The sequence below is a fragment of the Atractosteus spatula genome, chromosome 19 (genome assembly GCF_055471065.1).
Source record: "Atractosteus spatula isolate fAtrSpa1 chromosome 19, fAtrSpa1.hap1, whole genome shotgun sequence".
NCBI classification, from domain to species: Eukaryota; Metazoa; Chordata; class Actinopteri; order Semionotiformes; family Lepisosteidae; genus Atractosteus; species Atractosteus spatula.
In genome coordinates, this window is record NC_142724.1 from 1,169,763 (window position 1) to 1,194,537 (window position 24,775).

The following is a 24,775-nucleotide window of genomic DNA, read 5'->3' on the forward strand; positions in this document are numbered from 1 at the left end:
AGGAGCTTGGAGGATCTGCACGTAGCAGCTGGGATTTGAGCTGTCATGAACCGATGGAGTTCACAGAGTAGCAGCTGATGGTGAGTGAGGAGAGAGAAAGATGCCCCCCCTGCTGGACCCCCAGTGCATTATTGGGGGATTGCAAACTGTAATGTTGCATTGCCACTGTTTTAGTCATTTTGATCTTAATGGAAGCTGCTGTAACACACACGGGCTGTGCTGTCTTGCAGGATCATTCAGTGCCTGCATGATCCCACTATGTTTTAACACTGTTCTGGAACTGTCCTTCGGCTCTACTGCTTCATAGCTCGAGTGCCCCAGTCAGCAGATCTCTAGGTCTGGGGGGGGGGGGTGGGGGGTTGGGACTCGTCAGACTGGACCTGTTCCCAGGTGTGAAGACACTTAGGATTTCATGCCAGACTGGAGGATTGTAAACGCAGAGAAACTCTGCCCTGACTGTGCAAATAAAAACTGACCTTGTGCCTGTCATTGTAACAGGCTGTAGAAAATAAAACTGATGCATCAATCAACAGCTGTGATCTTCAAAACCAGTGCCTGGCTATTCACTCTCACTGCTGAAGCAGGTTGGTGCTCCTCCCCCCGGACACTAGTGAGACGCACCTTGATCCCTCTGGCACCTGTCCCAGAGCCAACCAGCAAACACAACCACCTCGCAGATCATCTCCCCCTGCGCTGGTCAGCACGAGTGTTGTGTAACACTTAATTGCCATTTTAGATAAACCTGTGTATAATGTTTCTTTTCATTTCACCTCTGTGGAAGGGGGTGCCCTGGGTGAGCCGATATTCCCCCACACCCCCCAGAGCTGTAGGTAATTCTCCTCTTTTTCAGGATCTAAAACATCAAAGTGTTGAGCTTCAAAATATTTCTCTTCCAGTTCTTTTTGTACATGATTTCCTCTCACCCAGGCCTTTTGTTAGATATTTCAAAGCACTGAGGTGAATGTTTACACAGTGCCTACTCGTAGGAACAACTGCTTCTCCTGCAGCTTTACTGCAGCGCATCCACCAGCTCCTGGTACTTACTGCCCAGAACAAAGCGCCGTGCTGTAAGTCCTGTCAGGACTACGGATCGGTAGTTACTTGCGTGACTGTTAGCACAATGCCGGCTTTAGAAGGATTGCATGTAGATTCAAATCTGGCCGGATGAACTCTATAAACATTGAGCCTCAAGCTGACTTCCTTCCTTTGTGTTCATGTCTAGGTTAAAGCATCTTGTTATCTTTCTCTTTGAACTCTGCATGGCTGGGCTCCTGACTAGGCAGCATGAGACTTGTAAGTGCGCAGCGAGGGCTGAGTCTCGAGGACTGGGGGGACAAACTCCACGACCAAAGTGACCAAACAGAAAAGCAAATCTGATGGATAGAGACAGAATAAGAATAAGAATACTAGTAGTTATAGAGCACCAAACCTCGTCTAGGTCACCTGAGTTCTGCTGCAGGCCTTTACAGTAAATCTTCTCCACTGGACAAACGTGACCGTGAGTCTTGCATCTTGGAGTCCAGCTCTGTCCTTGTCTGCAGGAGATCAAACACAGGAGCAAGAGAACCAGCCCTGTGGCCACCTGTCACCTTACAGCAATGCCTGCTGTGCTGGGCTGGCCTCTTCTGCTGAGAGGGGTCAGAGGGAGACAGTGACTGTGTGGAGCACAGTCACTCATCGCCCGAGGGGAAAGGAGCACACCTGTTCCCCAGAGTGCCTTGGGAGGGGCATTAGAGTAGATACGTGCTCAGGGACACCATGTCTTCAGCACCTAGACACGGCTTGATCTGCTGGTTCTGCTTGATCTCCACCGCAGCTCTGTGGAACCTGCCCAGACACCCACATCTGTGATCTGTAGTTGTTGTGGTGACTGTATATGCTTTGGCAACACTGTATCTCACCAGTCATGCCAAAGCTGTTTGCACAAAATCAATAGAAATGAAAAAAATTAAGAAGGTCTTAGGTGATTAAGGGCCCATTTTATTTCCGATTATCAGTTGTGTGCAGCGTGGCTACATTAACTAGAAGGTACTTATTTCTCAAGCCCTCGACACCTTGCCCAGGTGTCCTTCTGGTAGCCACGCCCCCCTGGAGACAAGGCAACCAGACTATTCCGCAGTTGCCATGGTGAAGGGCTGTTACTAAGTGACAGGGCCTGGGTCCCCTGTGACTTCCAGGCATGAGGGAGGGGAGGGGGTGATTAGGCTTTAAGCAGGCAGGCCTGTTTGCTGCCTGTGGATGGAATTACACATCTTTCTGTGTGTGGGACCTAGAATTATCTTCTAGGATAATTGCCTGAGGGCTCGAAACGGCTTGGCGTGTCGCGGTCTCCAGAACTGCCAGGGGGGACGTCACGGGCCGGCCCGGCTCTCGCAGTGCCCCGGCCCGCTGACCCCGGCTGGAGGAACGGGGTGTCGCCGTGCGGAAGCAGCGCTGTACCCCTGGACATGAGGCCGTGAGGAGAGAGGGGCCTGGGACACAATAACGGCCGCTGGTGATGTAACAGCTGCCCCACTGCAGCTTCCTGTGGTATACCACAGTAATGTGTGTGCTGTCACAGTAAAATCAGGGTAAAGATATAAATACCAAGCATAAACCTGCACATTTCTTTAAAGGCTCCAGACGTGTGTTCAACACCACAGAGAAAATGCCAAAGCCGACAGAGGTGTAGTAAAAGGAACATGCGAACCCTCAGAAATCGTGTCAGGTGTACCCCAGCAGTCTCACAGAGACAGTGGAAAAACCCCACTTCTTGGGAAATTGCTAATCAGACACACACCCCTTAACGAGTGAGGAAACTGAACCAAGTAATGTTTTTTATTGCATGTAAGAATATGAAAATAATGATCAGAACTAAAGCAGAGGACTGAATTTAGGGCACAGCCAGGGAGCACAGTGTCTCTGTTCTCCACACTGGCGCATCGGTTTAGAAATTCTGGTCCAAAGCAACACGACTTAGACCGTTAACCTAGTCTTCAATGCCGGGCCATAGGCGGCTGCCTGCTAAATAAAACTGCCTGAAGGAAACTGTTCATCTGGAGAAGAATTGTCACAGTTGGTTCCTACAGAGACTGGAGTCGGTAAGTTAATAATAATAATTGCTTACACTTATATAGCGCTTTTCTGGACACTCCACTCAAAGCGCTTTACAGGTAATGGGGATCCCCTTCACCACCACCAGTGTGCAGCCCCACCTGGATGATGCGACGGCAGCCATAGTTCTGGTGCAGCCATAGTGTGCCAGAACACACACCACAGTGGGGAGGAGAGCAGAGTAATGAAGCCAGTTCAGAGATGGGGATTATTAGGAGGCCATGACTGGTAAGGGCCAATGGGAAATTTGGCCAGGATGCCAGGGTTACACCCCTACTCTTTTCGAGGAATGCCCTGGGATTTTTTTAATGACCACAGAGAGTCAGGACTTCGGTTTTACGTCTCATCCGAAGGACTGCGCCTGTTTACATTTATAGTGTCCCCGTCACTATACTGGGGCATTAGGACACACATGGACCGCAGGGTGAGCGCCCCCTGTTGGCCCCACTAACACCTCTTCCAGCAGCAACCTTAGTTTTTCCCCAGGAGGCCTCCCATCCAGGTACTGACCAGGCTCACACCCGCTGAGCTTCAGTAGGTTGCCAGTTGTGAGTTGCAGGGTGATATGGCTGCTGGCTAGTTCAGCAACGGCTTTAATTTGTAATATTTTTTTCATTTTTAAAAAGTTTTGCATTCCCTAATTCTCCGTGATGAAAACTTCTCATGTAACCCTGTAACAGTCAGTGAGTGACACCTCGTATATAAAAAAAAGTCTGTCTAATGAATAAATTAAAGACATTAACACGTCAAGCGCAGCTGCACCTTCTAGAACTTGATGTAAAAAAAGGTACAGTATGTTATACAAGCGTTGGGCCATTACGTCACCTTCACACGGACCAATGAGAAGGCGCGGCGTTTCGGGGCAAGGGCTCTGATTGGCCAGAGGAGGGGAGGAATGACGTCAGGAGCAGACGGCCCCACCCCCCGTGACCTGGAGCCCGAGCCGGGTGCTGCGCGTGGGGAGGAGAGTGCAGAGCTTTGCAGGCACGCCGCTGTCGCGGGTGGGTGTGGGGGGTCAGCTCACTGGCTTTTAACCTGTGAAAGCGCCGAGACGGAATTCCGACCGGATTCATCCCGTGTTCGAGGTTAATAATGATGCGGTGAGTAATACAGTGTAACTCAATCCGTTTTTTTCCTCGCTATTAGGCTTTTATTTTTTTTAATTGCGTGCAACTTCCTTCTCCGCATGGCTAGGTTTTTTTTGTGTGTCCTTCGCTGCCAAAAGACGGCGGCTGGAGTCGAGCGATGTTCCCCTGGGGTTAGCGAAGAGAGATGTGCGCTTTGCGCTGCCGCTGCCCCTCTCGTTCTGTCGCCGAGAAGCGATTAACTTTCACCTATATCGGCGGATCCAGTCCCGTTATCCGTCTCTGCCCGCCGGCTGGCCAGGAAGAAACCCCATGCCCGCGGTGAAACCGTGAGCGTTTGTGTTCGAGATAAAATCGTGCTCGGAATCGCATCCGCCTTCATGAAGGTCTCCTGAATGTTACAGCTCGCGTGGAGAGGCGTGTTTTTGTGCGACGAGACCCCCGGCCGGGGCCCGTGCGGCTCTGGGGTGCGTGGGCCGGAGCTGGTCAGGAGACGGCGGGCAGGACTCTCTGCCATCGTCCCAGGTCAACACGCAGGGCTGACGCCGGCCTTTGTGTCTGACTGCTGCTCCGGGCGAAGTGTCCGCGTAGGAGCGGTCGCCCTCACTGACCCGTGGTGTTACGACACGCACCGACAGCCCCACGATGGCCGGCTCGGAGCTGCCCCCTTTAAGACCCCGAGTGTCGAGTCGTGTCTATCAGCCCTGTGACCCGGTCACGTCCTGTAGCCCACCGTATGAAACGTGAGCGTCGAGGAGAAACTCCCCGTGTTTGTTTTTGAATAATTTTTTTTTGCAGTAGTAAAAGCTGGATCGGAGTCGGCACAGGGCTTCAGTGAAGTGCGCAGGGGGAGGTAGCTGAAAGAGCTGTAGGCCGCTGTCACCTGTGCACGGTCTTCCCCTGCCTCTGCCCGGGCTTCAGACCCGGAGCAGCTGGCGTGTGCATCTCTCCCGAGCCCGGCGAGTCTGCCCCGTCCAGACCCACCTCAAAGCACCTCCTGGACCGCAGGGCTGCTCTGAAGAGAGATCTGGGTCATTGATGCATTACTTTTTTTTGTGCTTTGGACTTTGAAGAGGCTTTTTGTTCTTGGCGGGTCTGGCAGAGGTCTCAGGTCTCTCCCAGGTACCGGGGGGCAGGTTTAGAGCTGTGTTTTATTCTTCTTACCCACTGGAGGAGTTTCATCTGCTCCTACTCCTCTGCTGCGCTTCCCCTGTCTCGGGAACTGAAGGATCGCATGCAGGGTGGTGAGCAGGTTGTGGATGGGGCAGGCGTGCTTCCCTGAGGAGCCGGGCTCTGGATGTGCGTGTCGGAGAGGGCATCGGGAATCGGGATGCAGGACGGCCGTCCCTCGGGCCGTTCCCCAGATCCCTGCCCCCCCTCTGTTGCCTCGAGCTGTTCCCCAGATTCCTGCCACCCCCCCCCCCCCCCCCGTTCCCTCGAGCTGAGCCTTCAGCCTTCTGACAGCCCAGCTCGATCTCGGCTTGCCGGGCAGCTCCGTGATGAACTCTGGAGAACCCTCTCACACGGGCCGAGCGCAGCTGGCAGCCAGCGGGGCTGAGGGAGGCGCGGCGCTGTCGTGCTTGCACTTTGAATTTTGTGCCGAGTCACGGTTACTCGGCATGTGTGTGGACACGTGCAGGGAAGAGGGTGTGTGTGTCATGTCACCGCAGAGGCTGGGAGGCACTCCTGCCCACAGACTGGGGGTCGCTGGGGATGCCCTCGACCGCTGCCCCTGTCTCACAGGCCCGGGCTCTTTCCCAGGTGACCCTGGGGGTGTGTGGTGTGAGCAGTGCAGGAGAGGGGGTGTCAAACTCCAGATGGTGTCATGGCTTGTCCCCTCCGCCTGGCCTGGTGCATGGCAGGAGCCCTGGGCCTCGGTTCGACGGGCTCCAGCCCTGTGCCCGGTTAACAGTGCTGGCACTGGTGCGGGGTGCTGCCTGGGAAGGTGTCTCTCCTGCGCGGGAGTCTCGGAGCGGGTTACCGGAGGTCGGAGCTCTGTGTCTGCGTCAGTGAGGGCAGCGTGCTGACCCACTGCGTCTCGGTTCTGTTCCAGACCCTCGACAGAGACGGCGGCCCTCCTGGACGGCCGCGTTGTCCCCTCGGAAGTGCTCCCTGTGGTCATCATCGGTAAGACTGGGCCAGCGCACCTTCCTAGCCTCACCTGCGCCCATGTGTGCTACACAGTCCAGCTCCCACCTGTCTCTCCCCTGAGACCTCACCGCCCAGGTGTCCTTGCGTTGTTTAGTGGGATGACATGGAGTTTCCTCTCCTTTAGAATAAACCAGTTTGGAAACTTCTGGACTGAAGTGGGATAGAGTGTCCTGGTATCTGTTGACGCGCTGTACATCAGTTTAAATTATGCGCAGATTGATGCCATGCATAAAATCTTTTCAGCAATTAAAAGCTTTCTTTGTGAAGTAGATCAGCTTGAGGTTTCGAGCTCTGTTTAGCGCTGGCATTGTGGCTGCTGTGTTCTGGGCTTCCTTCACAGTGCCTCTCTTTTGCTTTGTTTATTGCTGGAGGCAGGTTTACATTCCACTGGCGCAGAACCAAAGAGTTTGTTTAGCCGAGATGCGATAAGTATCTTGTTGAGAGAAACTCTGTTTGGGGAAGGAGCTGGCACACAGCTTTAGTTTTGCACAAAGCTGATTAGCTATGCAGATTTGGCAAAACACTGCATTCGCATTCTGTGCCACGGCCCCGTCTCGGGGAAGAAGACTGTCCCAGTTCTGCTGGGCCGAGAGACTGTCCCACGTACGCAGCCGTAACTCCCCTGCGTGTCTCCTTCATGTGCGTTACAGGGAACGGCCCATCGGGGATCTGTCTGTCGTACCTGCTGTCGGGGTACACTCCATATTTGGCTCCTGGGGGGATGCACCCCAACCCCTTCTTGCTGAGGAAGCTGGAGGAGCGGCCTGAGCTGTCGTTGCTGGACCAGGTGAGGACGGGGCGTCGCCGATCTCTCTCGCACCCCCTGCCCCCCGGACCCGCCCTGGAGGGGCCTCCCCAGGGTTTATTCCCATGCTTCACCTCAAAATGTTACTTGGATGTTTCAGAGCCTTACACACTGTCGCCCCTCTCATTGCTCCCTGTGACACTTACGGGGTACGAGAGTCTCGGGGTGCTCCCTTGGAGCCGCCTCGCTCCCTGCTGCTCTGAGACTGAGGAAACTCCTTTCCGCACTCGAGACGGAGCCGTTTGATTAACGTCTGCCTTTTCTCCTCTATCCACTGCTTTTTTTCAATTGCCATCTGAGTCTTTTTTATTTCCGTTCCAGTGTTGTTCCCGTGTTATTTTTCTCTTCCTGTTGTGCATTGTTGTTGTCGCCCTGTGAAGCGGCCCCTGACCAGAGCCCCGCTCCCCCTCTCTCCCTGCAGGACCTGGGGTACCTGTGCGAGGGGCTGGAGGGCCGCTCCTCGAACCCGGTGGCCGTGCTGTTCGACTCGCTCCTCTTGCCGGACGGCGACTTCGGCTCGGACTGCCCCTCCCCGCTCCAGTGGCGCCACGAGCCGGGCCGTGCCATCCCCCACCTGGTCCTGGGCAAGGGCCCGCCGGGGGGCGCCTGGCATGTAAGTGCAGCTGGCAGGGCCCAGGGGGCGCTGTGGTTCACCTGGTGACGGGGAGGGGGGAGGGGCTGCAGCAGCCTTCTGTTATTACCAGCTTCCAAAAAAGGGCTCAAGATGTCCAGTTACCTTTGTTCTGCTGGTCCTGAGCGTGTAGCCGTGACAAGAGACTCCGCTACCTGGCCGTACCCTTGCCCAAGCCTTCACACTGCGTGGGCACATTTCAGCCTGTCTGATGCAGTGCACGAAGCGCTGCCGTTTCAGGAGGCACCTGGGCCGGTCGCTGCGACTAGTTTAAGGCACGATCCTGTGCTGCGTCCGTATAGCCCCCCTGAAAGACCCGCCTCACTGCACTAAGGCGGAGGTAGAGGGAGTGGGAACTGGTGTGGGAACAGCCAGAGAACCCCTCCCCCCCTCCTCGGTGACTCATCACTTCACCCAGAGCATGACTCAGCAGCTTGTTGTCCAGGGAACTGCAGGACTACTGTCAGCACCTCTCAGAATCAGGAACCTCGTGTTCCCCCCCCTCCCCCCATCAAGATGTTTGTTTTAGCAAGTTTTAATTCTTTGGCTTACTGCAGCAAACGGTAAACAGTCACTCTAGTGTTAACGGCTCACAAAGAGGCTGCGTGTGTTTACCACTTCTTTATCTTAAACCATTCAGAGTCACGCCAAGCTCTCGCAGCAACACGTAAACCTCCTCCATTCTGAGAAGGGGACAGGGATAAGATTGTGTATGTCAGTGGTTCTCAAACTTTTTGGACCAAGTACCACCCCTAATCCAACCAAAGCATCCAAGTACCACCTACAAGTCATCATCTCATAGGAACCCCAGAAATTCTCAATGACCAACATGAGCGCGCGTGCACACTCACTCACACATACATATAATAAATATTATAGTAATAAACTTTATTTGATATAGCGCCTTTAAAGGTGGCTTCTCAAAGTGTTTTACAGAAAAAAACATTAACAACAACTAATAAAAAAGCACCATTTCAGTGAGAGGGGTGAGCCTGTTTAGTTGAGCAAAGCAGATGTGAATTAATTTTTCGAGCCTTGATACAATTCACAACAGAGTCTAACAGATATTAAATCGTCAGGCATTTTCTTGACGGCAAAGGTCTCGCGGTGGATGTTGTAATGCGTACATTAATTTCTGGAGCAACCTATCTAATTCGTGCAACTACACCGTTATGTCGGCTTGTCATTGCTCTAGCACCGTCTGTACAAACTCAGACCCATTTTATCCAGTCGAGGCCATTCTCTTCGATAAATTCATTCAGAAGCTGAAATATGTGCTCTCCTGTAGTTCCTGTTGGTGGCGGTTTACAGAACAGAAAGTCCTCACGGGACATGCCCTCAAACTCGTATCTAACGTAAACGAGCAAATTGGCCAAATCGACTACAGGCTCATCTAATTGCAGTGAAAAACATCTGCTCATCTTAACGCGCTCTATCAGTGTACTTTTGATATAATCCTTCATTTCAATAATTCTATGAGTGACTGTCTTTCAGGGGGAGGGGGGCAGCAGGTCGAGCTGTTTAGCAGCTTTTTCTCTACACATAATACGTGTCAGCTCTTTTGCCAACGGTAAATAAGGTTCTTCAAAAATAGTGTAGCTTACCTGCTTTAGCAATCCGCAGGCTTGCATTTTTCCGCGTTTCCGTTTTTATTTTCGTATTTATTTAAAGTTTTTATTTCATGCGCATGGGAGCGAAACACAGAGACACTCGGTGTATTTTTCTCAAATTAGAACACTTCTTAAATATTTTTCTGTTATCACGCTTTCGTGTGCTCACAAGATTACCTGCGTTCGTAGCACGTATTTTCATGCATTCCTGTGTTTACAACGTTGGCATAGTTCCAAAATCACGCACATTCTCTTACCTCCCTATTTGCTGGAGATACAGTAGCTTTTTTTAAATACAATTGGTCACTTGCATCCGTAGCACGCATTCCTATAGAGTGGTATAGAATTACAGAGTATCTCTTGTGTCCACTGAAGTATTAGCGCGCACTGTATCGTAGTATGTAGGCTGCGTATTCGACACGTATTAAAATACAAAATATGAAAACCCGTCCCGATTTTTCAGCGCACACGACACAGTTCCAGGGTCATTTGGCGTACCGCCTGGCGGCACTCCACGTACCGCTGCCGGTAAGCGTACCACAGTTTGAGAACCACTGGTGTATGTGATTTGCATCTCTGGGCCTTCTTTTTGCTTATGGAAATAATAAAAGCTCGCCGTTTTTCTGGGAGTGCTGTACTTTGAGCTGCGTGTAGTCAAGCCTGGAAGCAAGAGCAGTCTGCAGGCAGTGTGCTGCTGACTGGTGATGACTGGCCTCTGTGTCGTCCTCAGGCGATGGAGGACTCCATGCTCACCCTCAGCCTGGCCAACTGGATGGAGCTGCCGGGACTCAAGCTAAAGGACTGGATCCGAGAGAAGCGCAGGTGAGGGTGCCACACAGTGCAGCAGCCCCGCCTAGTGGCCTGCTTGCATCATTGCCAAAATGTGTACCAGGTGTAGCTGGGTCTTTTTCTTCTGTATTCTTGTAACAAAAATTTGCGTCTCTGATCTGCTAGGGTAAGAGCTCTGTGAGTGGAATTGTATTTGTAAAAGTGGAAAAACTCCAGATGGAGATGCGTCAACGGGCGTCTGAATTTGCTGTATGAAAACAATTTCAAAGAAAGTTGGTCATCTGGTTTCTTCTTTTAACTGTGGTTGATGGTGTCAATCTGAAACACTAAGGAGCTCGGGGAGCTGCCTCTCTGCCCGGTGCATGAGCTCTTCTCTCCCTCTGTCCTGTGCAGGAACCTGCGCAACGACCGCGCCACGCCTGCGGAGATCGCCTCCTACTACCAGCACTACGTCACGGCGATGGGCCTGCAGAGCCGCTTCGCCCCCGAGACCTTGGTGACCTCCCTGCGGCGGGTGCCGTGTGGGGGCGCGGCCGGCGGGAGCCCCCGGACTGTGTGGGAGGTGCAGGGGGTGCGAGGCAGCGACGGCCGGGGCGCGGGGGGCGAGCCGTTCTCGGTGCGTGCGCGGAGCGTGGTGCTGGCCACGGGCACGCAGGACGTCCCGGCGCGGCTGGGCGCGGAGGGCGAGGACCTGCCCTTCGTGGCCCACAGCTTCCTGGAGCTGGAGGCGGCGATGGCCAGCGGGCAGCTGGGCGAGGGCTCTGCGCCCGTGCTGGTCGTGGGGGCGGGGCTGACCGCGGCGGACGCGGTGCTGGTAGCGCACCACTTCAACATCCCTGTGTACCACGCCTTCCGCCGTGCGGTCAGCGACCCCGGCCTGATCTTCAACCAGCTGCCCAAAGTGCTGTACCCCGAGTACCACAAGGTGCACCAGATGATGACCCAGCAGCAGTTCCGGCCACAGGATGGGCCGGAGACGCCGGCTGGCACCCTGGGAGACTCCTGCGGCTTCACGGGCTCTTATCCCGGCTACCTCAGCTTCCCCAGGCACCGTGTGGTGGCGTTCCGGCCGGACAGGAAGTGCGTGCTGGAAGGGGAGGACGGCCGGCAGACGGTGCTGCAGGTGTCCATGGTGCTGGTGCTGATCGGGTCCCACCCCAGCCTCTCCTTCCTGCCGCACAGCGGGCGCTACCTGGGCGTGGACGCCAAGGAGCCCATCTCCTGCCGCCGCAACCCTGTGGACGTGGACCCCTTCACCCACGAGTCCCTGCGGGAGCCCGGGCTGTACGCGCTGGGCCCGCTGGTGGGGGAGAACTTTGTGCGCTTCCTCAAGGGGGGCGCCCTGGCTGTGGCCAGTGACCTGGCCGCGCGGGGGGCCGGAGCAGGGCGCGCGGCAGACGGGGAACACGCTTCCACCGGCTCCCTGGACACATAGGCGGAGCGGTGGCTCTGTGGCTCAGGATCTGCGCCTGTGGCTGGAAGGTTGCCGGTTCGTATCCCGCAGCCGGCAGAGGAATCCTACTGTATTGGGCCCCTGAGCAAGGCCCTTAACCCCAACTGCTCCAGGGGCGCTGTATAAATGACTGACCCTGTGCTCTGACCCCAAGCTTCTCTCTCCCCGTACGTGTGTCTCATGGAGAGCAAGCTGGGGTATGCGCCAAGACAAATTCCTAATGCAAGAAATTGAATATGGCCAACAAAGTGATGTTTCCTTCAAGGGGCCGGGCTGCGTGTGTCCCTCAGTCGTGCACTGAGGTGTAAATGAGACTGTTCCACACCAACAGGGAGGGTGCTGGCGTGTTTCCTACAGCGAGGAGGACCTTTATATCCTGGGCACCTGTTGGCTGTCCATGCTCTGATACTGATGGTAGAGGGAGCTGTCCAAGAACTCTACCACCCCAGTGGTAGACTGTGTTAATGGGAGCATGCCCTTCTGTTATGTCAAATATTTGTATATTTTTTATGGTTCTTACAATTGATCTTCTGTATGATTAGCCTTTTTATTGTGTATTTAACTTTTCTTCAGATCATTACTTTGTATTTGAGCATTCAAAATTAACTGTTCAATTTAAAACAGTGGAATTGTTTTAAACTAAATATACGCTCCTGTATCGGGGATAATGCTACAGATGTAGATGAAGGTTTACAGTATACAATGCAACACTACTAGAACACCTCTTAATTTGAAACGTTCTTTAATTGCGCTGGCTGTGAAGTGCAATTTGCAAAGCTGCTATGTTGCTTCACATTGCAAATGTTCTTTAAGTTTGTCGAAGGTTCTTCTTCGTTTTTCCCAAGGGGAGGTAAAGTGCGGTTTGTAGTCTGCAGATGACCGGCTGTGTCCACCTGTGGTTTGGTCAGGTTCCAGGAGTGGGCAGGAGCCCTGCATGTTGGGAAACCGAGGCTGTCTGGCAGCAGGGGTTGATGGGGAAGCGCCCAGCTGCAGAGGTGGTTACACTGGGGTCTGCTGCCAGAGTGATTTTAACCACGATTTTCTCATTGTTTTTTTTTTATGTTTACGTTTGCCGTTTTACTGACTACAAGAAGAGATGATCACTGTTTGTAAAATCTACGTTCTTAACATCCATTTCTATGAATGTTCTATATTAAATCTGATTTTTTAAGATTTTTAACTGGTGCTCCGTTTCATTCTTTCAAAAAAGGTAAATGACCTCTGGCTGTTGAGGAAGGAGATCAACTACTTTGCTTATTCCCTGCACCCGAGCTGAGTGTGTGCCCCTAAACTGAGGGTGGTTTAGCTGATCTTTGCTGGTTTAATACTTGTAATAATAATAATTAATAATTGCTTACACTTATATAGCACTTTTCTCAACACTTCACTCAACACTTCTCAACACTTCACTCAAAGTGTCAAGGCGCTTTACAGGTAATGGGGACTCCCCTCCACCACCACCAATCTGCAGCATCTACTGGATAACTTTTCCCTTTAAATTTCTTTTTGTGGTAACATTTCTGTAAAGGTGAAGGTCCACAGGGTCCAATGTGATGTGGTACGGTATTAATTGCATCAGATGACATGGTTTTATCCAGCTCCTCTCTTCTAGGTGATCGAGGCGATAGTTCTTGATGTGCAGTTTTGTTTTGAGCAATTACATTTCTGAAGGTGGCGTGCGACGTTGGCGTCAATCCTCCACTTCGCCAGCAGAGGGCAGCACAGACAGTCACAACGGTCAACAAAGCGAAACCTATCCTGTTCTCCAGTTTCTCGGGCCTGGGCCCCGCATTCAAAGTAGGCGAAGGAAGAGAGACTCCCTTATTGTAGTTTTCAACAAATACTATTACGTCCCCGGGTTTTTTTCACGCCCTCATTGTTAATTTCGCGTACATTCGCAACAGTTATTCTGCATTTAAGGATGGATAATACCAAAGGGGCAGAGTAAATTAATTGTTTTAAATTGGGGATTTTTATAAACTCTACCCTGTATAGGGAGGTGAAATGCGCAAATGTACAGTTTATACAAAAAAAGAATGGCGGTGTTTTTGAAAGCCATGGTGCCAGTCTTGGCGACTTGCGGCTGCGTGTGTATGTGCGTGTGCATACCTCTGTCCAGCCCGCCCTGGGCACCCGCGGCGTGCCCTTCACTCGCACCGCCGCAGCCCTGCAACCACACAACCGCCTTGGGTTACAGAAGTAACCATGGAAACGCCACCTACCACCTCGGGCTAAGCTGTTCCTCCAGCGGCGATGGCGTGGTCTTCCGGGCAAGACCTGAGGAGACCCACCGGGCCGGCGCTCGGACGGCGCGGTACAGAGCAGCGAGAGCCCGGAGGGTTACACAGCAGCGTGGCGGCGGCCCGGGGGAACGACGGGCAGCAGAGTGTGGTCCAGGCTTGACACGGGCGTGACCAAGCCTCCGGCTGACTGCTGGCCAGAGCTGTAGACCCAGGCGGGGCTGAACAGCCTGAGGGTCTTCTGGGTTTCATTTCACCTCTGAGCCACCCTGCCACCTCGTTCCTAACCACTTTATCCAACACAAAGGAGCCGAAGCCGATCCCAGCAAACAGCAGGCGCGCGGCAGGGTACACCCTGGACAGGACGCCAGTCCATCACAGGACACAGCCACCTTGTTGAAGCCGATAACGTGGCTTTATTCAAGAAACGGCTGGATAAGATCCTCAGATGTCCCGCATCTGAGAAACTGAATGGGCCGGAAATCTCCTCTCGTCTGTAACTAACTCCCTGCTCTAGGTAACTCCCCGCTCCTAACTCCCTGCTCTAGGGCAGCGCTGAGACAGAGGAGGGGGGGAGGCTCCTGGACATGAACACAACGAGCGAGTCGCTGGCCGAGACCTGAGAGACGTAGGAGGTGCTTTTTTTTTTCTTCAAACAAGTTAGTTGGCAATCTCGCCGGGCAAAGACGACAGATCCGGAGAGGAGGGAGCAGCGGACTGAGTCCCAGCTCTCCGAGGAGAGGAGCAGATAGCCCAGGTCTCCTGTCCTAGGCTGGGCCGGGGAGAGGGCTGTGTTTGCTGTGGTTACCCTGCCAGTGCGTACGGGCTGGCAGTGACTGCGCAGTGAGTCACAGCTGATCAGAGAGAGGGAGTGGAGACGTGCCCGGACAGCCGAAAGAGACCAACGGCGCAGGCTGTTCCCTGAAGTTGTTACCCCTCTCCTACCCCCTGCGCTGGCCGGTGAGTGTGAGTGTGTTCATCATGGACACCCTCGCTCCAACACACCCTGCTCCCGCGCAGCTCGGCCTCAGCTCGGAGAGAACTCTCTTTCCACAGCTTGGGGACACCCGAGGGGCCGCAGTTTCAATTAGCAACTCATTATCAAACGGGTGGTTTCGTTTCCGAGAGCGATGAGCTTGATTGATTCAGATCGCTCAGATCAGAGGTGGAATAAGCTCCAGGGGGCTCTGCAGCCAGGAGCAGTGGGTGGCACAGATCCCCTCCAGTTCAAGACGTACAAATGGAAGGAATTGTTGTAATTATTACTACATGGCAGAATCAACAAGAGCATCTTTCCCCTGTGAACACACGAGAAGATGCTGTCCTGATGCTGATGGAGATCGACGGTCAGACTCATCACACAAGCCCCAGCTGCCCGCCCACTCTGCCTCTGCCTCCCAGCCGGCTCAGGGTCACGGTGGCCTCGCTCCTGCCTGAGGGCCGGATGTGCCCAGGGTCGCACAGCTGTGCCCAGAGGGACACCCCCGTCCTGCAGGGCTCCAGCCCTGGGGAGATCCCTGCACTCTGACTGTCGAACCCAACACACTGCAGAGCTGCATGGATATGTATGTTTGTGTTTGTGTTTGGGGCAGTGTGGTGGCTCTGTGGCTAACGATCTGCGCCTAAGGCTGGAAGGATTCTGGTTCGTATCTCACGGCCGGCAGAGGAATCCTACTCTGTTGGGCCCCTGAGCAAGGCCCTTAACCCCACCTGCTCCAGGGGTGCTGTACAAATGTCTGTGCTCTGACCCCAAGCTTCGCTCCTTGTCTGTGTGTCTCATGGAGAGCAAGACAGGGTCTGCGAAAAGACAAATTCCTAATTCAAGAAATTGTATATGGTCAATAAAGTGATCTTATTTTATGTTTATTCAATGCACATTGTTACAGACACGAAGACAAAAATAATGCTGAACTCAGATAAACCGCACCGATCTAAAAAACGGGAACTTCCTGTGTTACGCAGCGCCGTGAAAACTGTTGCAACAGTTTGGGAAGCGTCCTCATTTTCCGTGATTAATTCCCACACGTCCCATCACGCCTTGCAGGCTTGCCTGTCACTACAGAGAGGAAAAAAACAGCTACTCGTGCCTCAGCCCTCTGACGTCACGCCTCGCCTCCTATCTCCGCGGTTTGGGTTGTGCAAGAGGGAAGCAGGGAGCCGGGAATACAGCGCGAGTCGGAGCTCCCGAGATCCCGAGAGCTTGGGGAAGTCAAACAGTCCGAGATCCTCACTGGAATCCCATCTCCCAGCTCCCAGCTCCGAGCGGAGCCGTGCGGCGCGCAGAGAGCGCTTGCGGGGGGCTCACCGATCTGGAGGCGAGACCGAGCTCCGGCGGCGGAAAGGGACGGAAGATCCCGACCGGCAGAGCTCCGCCCTGTGGGGGGAGAGAGAGGGGGGCAGACTGGGAGTCCGGAGCGCCGCGCAGACACGCACACGCAGACAGCCGCGGAGCTCGCAGCCCGAGTGCCACACAGTAGCGCCTCGCAGCCCCGGCCGGACTTCGCACTGCCTCGCCGGCCACAGCAGGCTGGGAATCCCGAGCGGCGGGGAGCGGGACACGCCATGGGCAGCGCGAAGCAGCTGCGCTGACCAGCCCGGGACACAGCCGCCCTCCGCCGCGCTGCGGGGATCGGGACGCGCCGGTGGATTGAGGACGCCTTTGGCTGGGATTGACCCTCCCGAGCGATGTTTTGAAAGTGGTGATCTAGCTCTGCCCCCCCCCACCCCCACCACCTCGCTCGCTCGCTCGCTGGATTTATTATCATTTTTTATTCTCTCCCAATTTTTCGCTACCCCCACCACCACCTCCTCCTCTCCCGGACACACACGCACGCAAACGCCTCCCTCTCCGGAGGACATCAGCCGCTGCTAGGAGAGACCCCCCAGTCCGCGCCCGTGGGTGCGCAGTCGGCAGGAAAGATGGACGCGGGGATCGAGAGAGAGTGCAGCACTTTGGGAGGGCTCTTCCAGACCATCATGAACGACATGAAGGTAAGGCGGGTGGGAGTCGTGAGCGACTCGCCCTGCGGACCGGACCGCCGGGGTGGTGATCTGTAACAATGGGCTCTGATGGGGTGTGAGTGTGTGAGTGTGTGTGTGAGTGAGTGAGAGTGTGTGTGTGAGAGAGAGAGCGTGCGTGTTTGGTTTCACGCACATAACGACGTGCGTGTGGGGTTGCTTAACGCAACGAATTTAACATTTCAGACGCGCACAACAGTCTTACTTTCTTGTTATCGAAACCCCTTAAAAAAATTAAAAGGCCCTCCGATTAACAAGAACGCGGCGAGGACCCACGCGTGGACCACGCTCAGGAGCGCCGCGAGTCCCCCGGACCAGGAGCGTGTGGCTCCACGCGTGTCTTGTTGTGTCGTGCCCCCACTGCGCCCGGGTCCGGGGGGGGGGGGGACGGTTGTGGACGGGACGGGACTGGGCTGACCCGGGTCAAGGCGCCGAGCCGAACAGGGCCGCGAAGTTTGACGCGTCGCGTTTGCTGTGGCGCCGGTCGGCTGCTCGTCGTGGGAGGGAGGGAGGGAGGGGTGGGGGTCCGAGTCCGGCTGACAGGTTCAGGAGGAGGGAGAGGCGAACACGCCTTACCTGCCGCACGGGAGCCCCCAGGTGAGCCGGAAGTGAGGCCTCAGCCGCGCAGGTGGCGGCACAGCCCGGCCCTCGGAGACGCCGGACGCCAGCCGTAACAGTAAAACGGAGAGTCCCTCCCTTCAAAACCAGTAAACTGGGGCGGGTGGAAAGTAGAAGAAGAAAGAGGGGGAGAGAAACCCTTCGTCCGGCAGGACGGCCTCCCCACTAATGAGAGGAATCCTCAGTGACGTCATTCCCCCGTTTCCTCCCCGGCGGCGGGCTGGGTCCCCCTCAGTGGTCCCCCCTGCCTCTGTGCTGGCGGTACTCGCACCCCGAGCCGCAGCAGAGCCCCAATGGGGTGTCTTGCCCTCGTCCTCGCCATCTCCCATCTTCCAGCTCCCCTGACCACCTCCTGCTGAAGCAGCGTCTGTCTGGCTGCAGCTGTAGGGAACCCCCGAATGAAGCCCAGGGTCGCAGCCCACTGGGCGCCTCGGTCCCAGGTCCGTGTTCCGGTGGGTCGGTGCTGGCTGGGTGTGCGCTCGCCTGGGGCGACGCAGGAAGCCGCGCTCTGTGGTGTCACTGTTCTGGGGCGCTTGTGATGTGAGACCTCGAACCTGCTGCAGCTGGAGTGAGCAGACCTGACTCCTTTCCCGAGCACGGCTGTGTTTTCTTTGGATTTGTAATCTGTGGTTTATACACAACAGCAAGAATGCAACGGCCGTGTGGTTTTTTTTTCTGTAAAAGGCATTGTTTTGCAGCGGGACAATGCCGTCGGGACAGAGGGGAGTAGTTTGGGCCTGCGGAGTTCCTGAAACGGCCCTCCCATCATCTTTGCAAGCGGGTTCTGCTGGGCCTCTGCAGTCTGGCCCGACTGACGCGGTGGTCCCGGCCTCGAGCAGGCCGAGGGCTGGGGCTTCTGCCCGTGGGCCTCCTCTCGTTTTCCTTCGGGAGCTCGTGGCTGCAGACCGGGATCTGTCGCTCCTGGGCAGGGCTGCTGCTGTCCAAGCCTCGGCTGTAGCAGGAGCACGACGGAGAGAGGCTGTTCTCCCCCTCTTCCCCAGCCGAGCTCTGTTGGCGCGGAGGTGATGCTCCCGTGGTGCTCTCGGAGTCTCGGGATCGCTGCCGTCGGAGATGCTCTTCCGAGCCTTTTCCCCGGGAAGGCAAGGGTTAAAGCAGGACGGGCCCGTCCTGGCAGACCCGGTGGAGGAGTACGGTTCTTTCAGATCCCAGATCTCGCCTCTTCTCAGCTGGGTTTCGGTTCTGTCTTGTGTGTTTCGGTCCCGAGAGTCGTGCTCCGGGACAGCCGCGCTGGGCGGGACTCTGCGTGCTGAAACGGGGTGCAGCCCGCCCTTTCCGGGCTGAGAACCCAGTAAACTTCCGCCTGCAGCTCTCTGGTTCCCAGCGGAGACTGTGTCGGAGGTGTGGGGCTCGAGCCCCCCGGGCACCCCTGGGTTTCAGCACAGAGGCGCTCGTCTGTGATCTGCACGGCAGCGGAAAAGCTTTAGGTGTCTGGTGTTTCAAGATGGGACCCTGGCCTGGTCTCCTGAACCAGGGAGAACCAGGGAGATTACAGGCCGCTGGCTCTGCTGTGTCAGATGGAAGTTTTTTTCCAGAGTGTTCAGCAGTAGGTTGTCAGCGTGGGCGGGCGAGCGTCTTGAGGCGTGATGTGGCTGTGGCGCTTGCCCATGATTCACTGGGAGTTGCGCAGCTCGTGCCAGGTGGAGACACGCCGTGCGGTGGTGTGGTTTGCGATCTCGTTACCGGGCGTGTGCACAGGTGGGCCTCTCTTAAAGACGCGTGGCGGACGCTGGCCAGCGAGTCCATCCGCCCGCCCGCCTGGGAGTCTGGGTCGCTGTGTGTGCAGGTCAGGTGGCGCCCAGCTGTTTCTGCACAGTGTAATCTGATGAGCCTCAGCGAGCAGGAAGCCCCCCTCGATCGCTAGAGCAATGGTGTCCAGCCGCGCGCCACCTCCGTTCATGAGCGACTTGTTCCCTGCTGACCTGCAGACGCGAGGGGCCTGACCGTTTCTCGGCTTGACAGAATTACATCGCTGCCATGGAGTTTGGAAATGAGCCATTTTCACTTTTCGCGAGCAGTTCCCGTGCCTGATAGTGGGGGCACACGTGCTGGTGGAGCGATGGTGTGACCTGGCTGCTTGGTTTCAAGTCTGGGTGCGAGTGAGGCTGTGTGCAAAGTGCAGGCACACTTCACGGAATGGGGTTTGTGGTCGGCGTCTGCATTCCTGGCTTTCTGAAGAGATCAGTGGGATGTCAACTCCTGGGCTTTGTGTTGCGTTAGCAACTCTGTGTCTGTGTAACAGCCCTGTGGGTAGCGATTCTGTTAAGGAATGCCATTGATCAGGCTGGATATGTGCCCATTGCCAAGCCCAACCATAGGAAAGCAGCCCTGATCTCCCAATACATTTTGTATCTTGCAATACAAAAGTGGTTAATAGTTGTGTGCGTGGGATGTAAATGAGCCTCCTGCATCAGGCCCTGGGTAAAGCTTGTCTGAGCTGCCAGGTGCAGGTGTCTTGAGTCGACTCCCTGTCATGCTAGGTGTTTTGTAGAAGTATTTGTTTTTGTGTGGGAGAGAGCCACGTGTGTGCTCAGAGGAGGAATCGGAGGCTGTGTTGGCACCGTGCATTATCACAGGGCATGCCTTGCCATCTGGCCAGAGCTCGTCTTGAATCAAGCTGATGGCAGCTGGACACTGGCATGATCCGCACACTGATCTGGGAGCCTCTTTTTTCCAGTTGGCTCAGCGTTGGCTGTCATAATGCCTTGTTTTTATGAAGGTTCTCCAGGAGAGGAGAGTGCACTGCGCATTGAGCCTGTTGCCTAGAAGAGGCACTAAATAAATCCAAATGGCATACAATACACAACGCGTGCACACACACGCTCCTCTGCTTACTCCTCTGCTTTCCGCAGTTCCCTGCGGAGGGACCCAGCTGGCTGAGCTGGCTGCTGCTGCCCTGCAGGCTGTCGGTGCTGCAGCCGCAGGTCGTCTGTCTGTGGGTGTCTGACTGACGTGCAGCTCGGGCGCCGCTGGCTCCTGGGCCTTCTGGGCCTTCGGATCGGCCCTGGTCTGCCTTCGCTTCGCTGAGCCCTTAACCGAGAATTTTTGCTGGCCAGAACGTTTAGTGTTGTCCTCCGTTGTCCTCCGCTGCTAAAAAATGGAATATTGCACGTCCTAGGTTCCTGGATAGCCCTTGGCAGGTTGAGATTTGGAGATGGAGGTGTTGGCTGTGAGAGCGATTGAGGTGATTGGCAGAGAGCTCAGCGGGGAACAGGAGGCCTCTGGGCTGGTGACAGGGGTGAGACGCCCTGGTAGTGCAGGGCGAGTACTAATGAGGAAGCCGTTCGGCCCTCCGCTGCACGGCTGCAAGGTGCGTGAGAGACCCGCTCTTGCACAGACTCTTCAGATGAAGTCTGTTCCCTGTCTGCGTTTCAGGTTGGAAAAACCCACTCCCTGGTCCTGCCAGCTTGGGAACCCTGTCCTGACTCAGCCCCGTGTGCAGCAGGTGTCCTGGGAGCCGCAGTGTGTCCTTGGCCGGGGTGGGGCTTGGCTTGGGTGACTGCTGCACAGAGCGCGCGGGGGAAGGAGTGGCCAGTTCTCACCACTCACTTCCCACACGTTAAATTTAAAGGAAGGGAAGTGGGGGGTGGCTGGGGGGCAGTGAGCCGGCACTTCAGTTCACTAGTTTTGCATACGGCTTTAGTTTTATTTTAAAAGTGCAGCGATGCAAATTTGAAAGAAATGCAGTGCTGAGTGTGCTCAGAAGTGAAACTGGGGCAGGTCACATCGTCTGTCTGCGGGGGCAGCGCCGGTCGACCTGTTTCTCCTCCGTGCCATTCCAGTGACCAGTGGGGCAGTGCTGTCTGTAGAGGGGGGTGCTTGGGGTATTGGGGCTCGGGGTTTGGGTCTGTCCTGGGACGCCAGCCCTGTCCTGCTGTCCTTCTGCAGACTTCCTTCCGATGAAGCGAGATCAGGTCCAGCTTCCCGGTGCACAGCAGTGCTGTATGAAATTCTGGAGGACGGGGGGGATCAGCAGGTGTCCAGCGGTGATGTCCAGTGTGACGTGGTCAGCAGGTGGGTGGACCGGACCCTCCTTGTGCCTTTGGAAAGGATTGTTTGAAAGGCAGCTGGTGTGATTGCCCATAAGGCTCCCGGAGATCCAGACACAAGCGTTGACATGTGTCCGTTGCTTCAAATAGTGGTGCCCACAGATAATGCATTTTGCTTTCCGGTATCTGCAGTGTGCCTGCTCGGATCCTCCCTTTGCACAGCTGCGCAAGAGCGGCGAGGGGAAGTGGAACAGGCTGCAGTCGCTCCGAGCTGGTCGTTTGACTGCGCTTTGTTAGGGAATTAGCCCAGTTTTCCCACTGCCTGGAGGAGTGCCCCTGTGTGCGAGCAGCAGGGCCTGCAGGTCCCTCCCTCTCTCCCTCTGCGCCGACGCGGCCGGGCTGGAGGCCGTGAAGTGCCCAGGAGGTGTTGGTTTCTCCCATCATGCTTCTGTCTCCTCTGGGCTGGTCCGCCCCTCGCCAGGGTGGCGGGGTGGGAGGTGAAGCAGAACCGTGCGCCCAGTTACACATTGCAGGAGCGCCAGGCCTGCAGAAAACTAGCTCTCCAGCTCTAGTTAATATTAAACTTATCTCCAAGATTAAAGGCCTGCAGCTTCTGTTCCACTGCTGGGCAGCTAAGAAGGGGTCTGTGTGGCCAGAGGTCTGCGTTTCTGGGGGTCGGTGTGACCAGGGGCCAGAGTTCCGGGGGACTCCTGGTTCGCTGGGGGCCGAGGGGCTGGGGAAGGGGCCAGCCTTCCTGCAGGGCCTCGCCTGGGGCTCTGTTTGAGCTGGAGAAGCTGGGCCTGGCTCCCAGCAGGAAGTGGGCTGTCCCGCAATGGCAACACCAGCAGTGAGTAAGGCCTGAGTCACGCTTCGGGACTGGTTGCTGTTTTGCGGTATCCTGGGTGAGCGGCTGCCCCCGTGCGCGATGCTTGCTGCCTTAGTCAGCACGCTTGTGTGCGGAGATGTCAGGGCTGGGCCTCCGCTGAGGCATGATGGGAGGGTGCCAGGTGCTGACAGCTCAGAACCTCTCTCTCCTCCCACCTCTGCGCAGGTGTCCTGCCCCGGGCCTGCTGGGACAGGACGGGGCGGGTGCCCTCTTGTCTCGGATGTGTGCATGCCGGTGACGTGCTGTGCTGGGCGTGGCTGTGACCCCAGCCCGGGTTGTAAACCGATCGGGTTGGTTCTGTTGTTTTGACGGGGAGGAATGTGGGCCGACCGGCCCTGGGAGGGAGGAAGCAGCATGGAGCTGCCCAGGCCTGTGGTCAGAGAGAGTGAACGGGCCAGCTGCTGTGATGTTTCCCAGCCGGCCCGTCTTGCGTGTGGCTGGACCTCTTGTTTCTTGACTGAGCTCTTGGTTGCGCAAAACATTAAATGAATTGGGCGTTTCCCATTTCTTTTCTGCTCCTGAAATGATGGAAGCTTGCAAATTACTTGTGAATTTGTCAAGTAAAATCTGTCATTTCCAAAACTGAAAACAGAGGACATGGTTTCAAGTCAGTCAGTCAGGTAGTAAAGGAATACGATGGAATGAGGAACTGGGCTGGGGCAGCTGGGACTGCAGCTCTCCTGTCTGACCCGGGCTGGCTGTGTGGCTGTTCCTCTTTCTCTTCCACTCTGCAACTCTGCATGGAGCAAGATTGCAAAAGCAAAAGCAATCTGGCGTGTCCTTCACAGGAAAGGGACGAGGGTGCGGCACTTTCGTAAACACTCAAGTGCCTTGCAAATTTGGGGTGGTTTATTCCGCTGTCTCGCACAGAAAGTAGGAAAAATCACGTGAACGGTAGAGCTTTTTGCGTTCTTTCCTCTGTAATTTTCCATTTGGGTTTGGGTGAGAAAGCCATTGCTTTGATGAGCAGGAATGTGGACTGTGGAATGAGAGAGATGGGCCGAGTGACCTTCTCTCTCTCGTGTCTCCATTCTGCTCTAAACGTGCTCCTCCACCCGCGAAAACACAATCCACGATTTGTCATTGTCTTCTGTGTCACCCCCTCCTCGTTAGTTCCAATTAAAGCTCCCAGACTGAACTGACCTCGTTTGTTAATTATTGATGTGCCGCAGAGGCTTCAGTTTCTGGTTCCCCTGGAATCGGAGGAGGAGGAGGAGGAGGAGAAGGAGGCCGCAGTTTCAGATCAGCCTGTGTGGCTGACGGAGCCACCTCCGATCGTAACCTTGTGTGTGATCCCAGTGGCTGTGCCTCTGGGCAGTCAGGGAGTTAATTATTGATGCTAATTAATGACGACTGTGTGTGTGTGAGGCGGTCAGACCCCACTTGGAGAGGCAGCGGGAAGACTTGTGTCAGGATCAGCAGGAAGCTGGGGGGAGAGAGAGCAAGAAACAGCAAAATGTGCAAGAGGACGTCCTCCATCGTGGATCACTTCAGCTGCCTGTTTTAAAACATTGCTCCTTTCCTGACTCCTCTGAGTGCAGTGGCTACAAGGTGAGCCGGAGTCCGTCCGGTCTGGGCCTGGAGCCGGGCCTGGCCGGCCCGTGTTAATCCGGCCGCCCGGAGCTTGGGGAGGGACCAGCGTGTCGGCTCCTGAGGTCCGCAGCAGACTGACCCATTCCAGCTCTTTAAGGGGTGCCGGCTCCTGTGCTGACTTGCACACATCTGTGATTCCTCGTCCTCGTTTGTGCCGCACGCCTGGAGCCTTCTTGCAGAGCCTGCCGTGAAGACGAACGCGGGGAGATCCGCTCTCGGGCCCACGGCAGCACATGAGTCCGTTTCTAGGAGCTGCAGGTGGGCAGGACTATGACTGTCCCCCTAGTCCTTTTCTTGTGAGCAGAGCCGCCCGGTTGTATCCCATCTCCACGTGCCTATTGCTCCCTGAAAATCTGGCGTAGGGGCAGATGGGCTGGAAGCTCATCACCACTGGTCCAGGAAGATGCTCAGCTTGCTGATGGCCTTCTTGCCCGCTGGCTGGTGGCACAGTAGTAGTCTGCTGAGTGAAGTGTCCCCTGCTGCAGCTCGTGAGACTGCTGGCAGGTTTTTCTCGACTTGCCAGGGGAGCGAAGAGGCAGCTGTGAGCTCAGGTGACCTGCGGCTCTTCGCTCGGCCGGGATATTACAGTTTCTTTTCCATGGAGGGGTCTGGGAGAATTCGGTAGATGCATAATAAGCCCAAAACTGAGGTTCGCTTCTCCCCTTGTAAGATGCGGAACAGTATTCAACTGCAACATTGGTCGAGACGGTGATAAAGGGTGAAAACTGTTGTGTGGTTCCATCCATATCTTTAACATCAGGGATGGAAATTCCCAGGAATGATTGTACGGTACTTG

At 55.4% G+C, this 24,775-nt stretch overlaps 2 protein-coding genes across 4 annotated transcripts in view; both read left to right on the forward strand.

Annotated features, from left to right (window-relative positions):
* Positions 1-4,051: 4,051 nt before the first annotated feature.
* Positions 4,052-12,797, forward strand: osgn1 (oxidative stress induced growth inhibitor 1). Its single transcript, XM_088937348.1, has 6 exons — positions 4,052-4,193; positions 6,232-6,305; positions 6,980-7,116; positions 7,556-7,747; positions 10,106-10,197; positions 10,558-12,797. Exons 1-6 carry the CDS (start codon positions 4,186-4,188, stop codon positions 11,597-11,599), a joined length of 1,545 nt encoding a protein of 514 aa, XP_088793474.1. The 5' UTR covers positions 4,052-4,185; the 3' UTR covers positions 11,600-12,797.
* Positions 12,798-15,886: 3,089 nt separating this feature from the next.
* mtss1 (MTSS I-BAR domain containing 1) overlaps positions 15,887-24,775 on the forward strand; it is a 47,248-nt gene continuing 38,359 nt past the window's right edge. For all 3 annotated transcript variants that reach the window (XM_088937781.1, XM_088937783.1, XM_088937782.1), the window contains exon 1: positions 15,887-16,848. In XM_088937781.1, the coding sequence (XP_088793907.1) occupies positions 16,777-16,848 (72 nt within the window). In that variant the 5' untranslated portion in view covers positions 15,887-16,776. The remainder of the gene's footprint in view (positions 16,849-24,775) is intronic.

Excerpts from the sequence above, each read along its gene's own strand:
- osgn1 (XM_088937348.1), top strand. Across the intron at positions 7,117-7,555 it reads AGCTGTCGTTGCTGGACCAG|GACCTGGGGTACCTGTGCGA; the intron begins GTGAGGACGGGG and ends CTCTCCCTGCAG. Across the intron at positions 7,748-10,105 it reads CGCCGGGGGGCGCCTGGCAT|GCGATGGAGGACTCCATGCT; the intron begins GTAAGTGCAGCT and ends TGTCGTCCTCAG.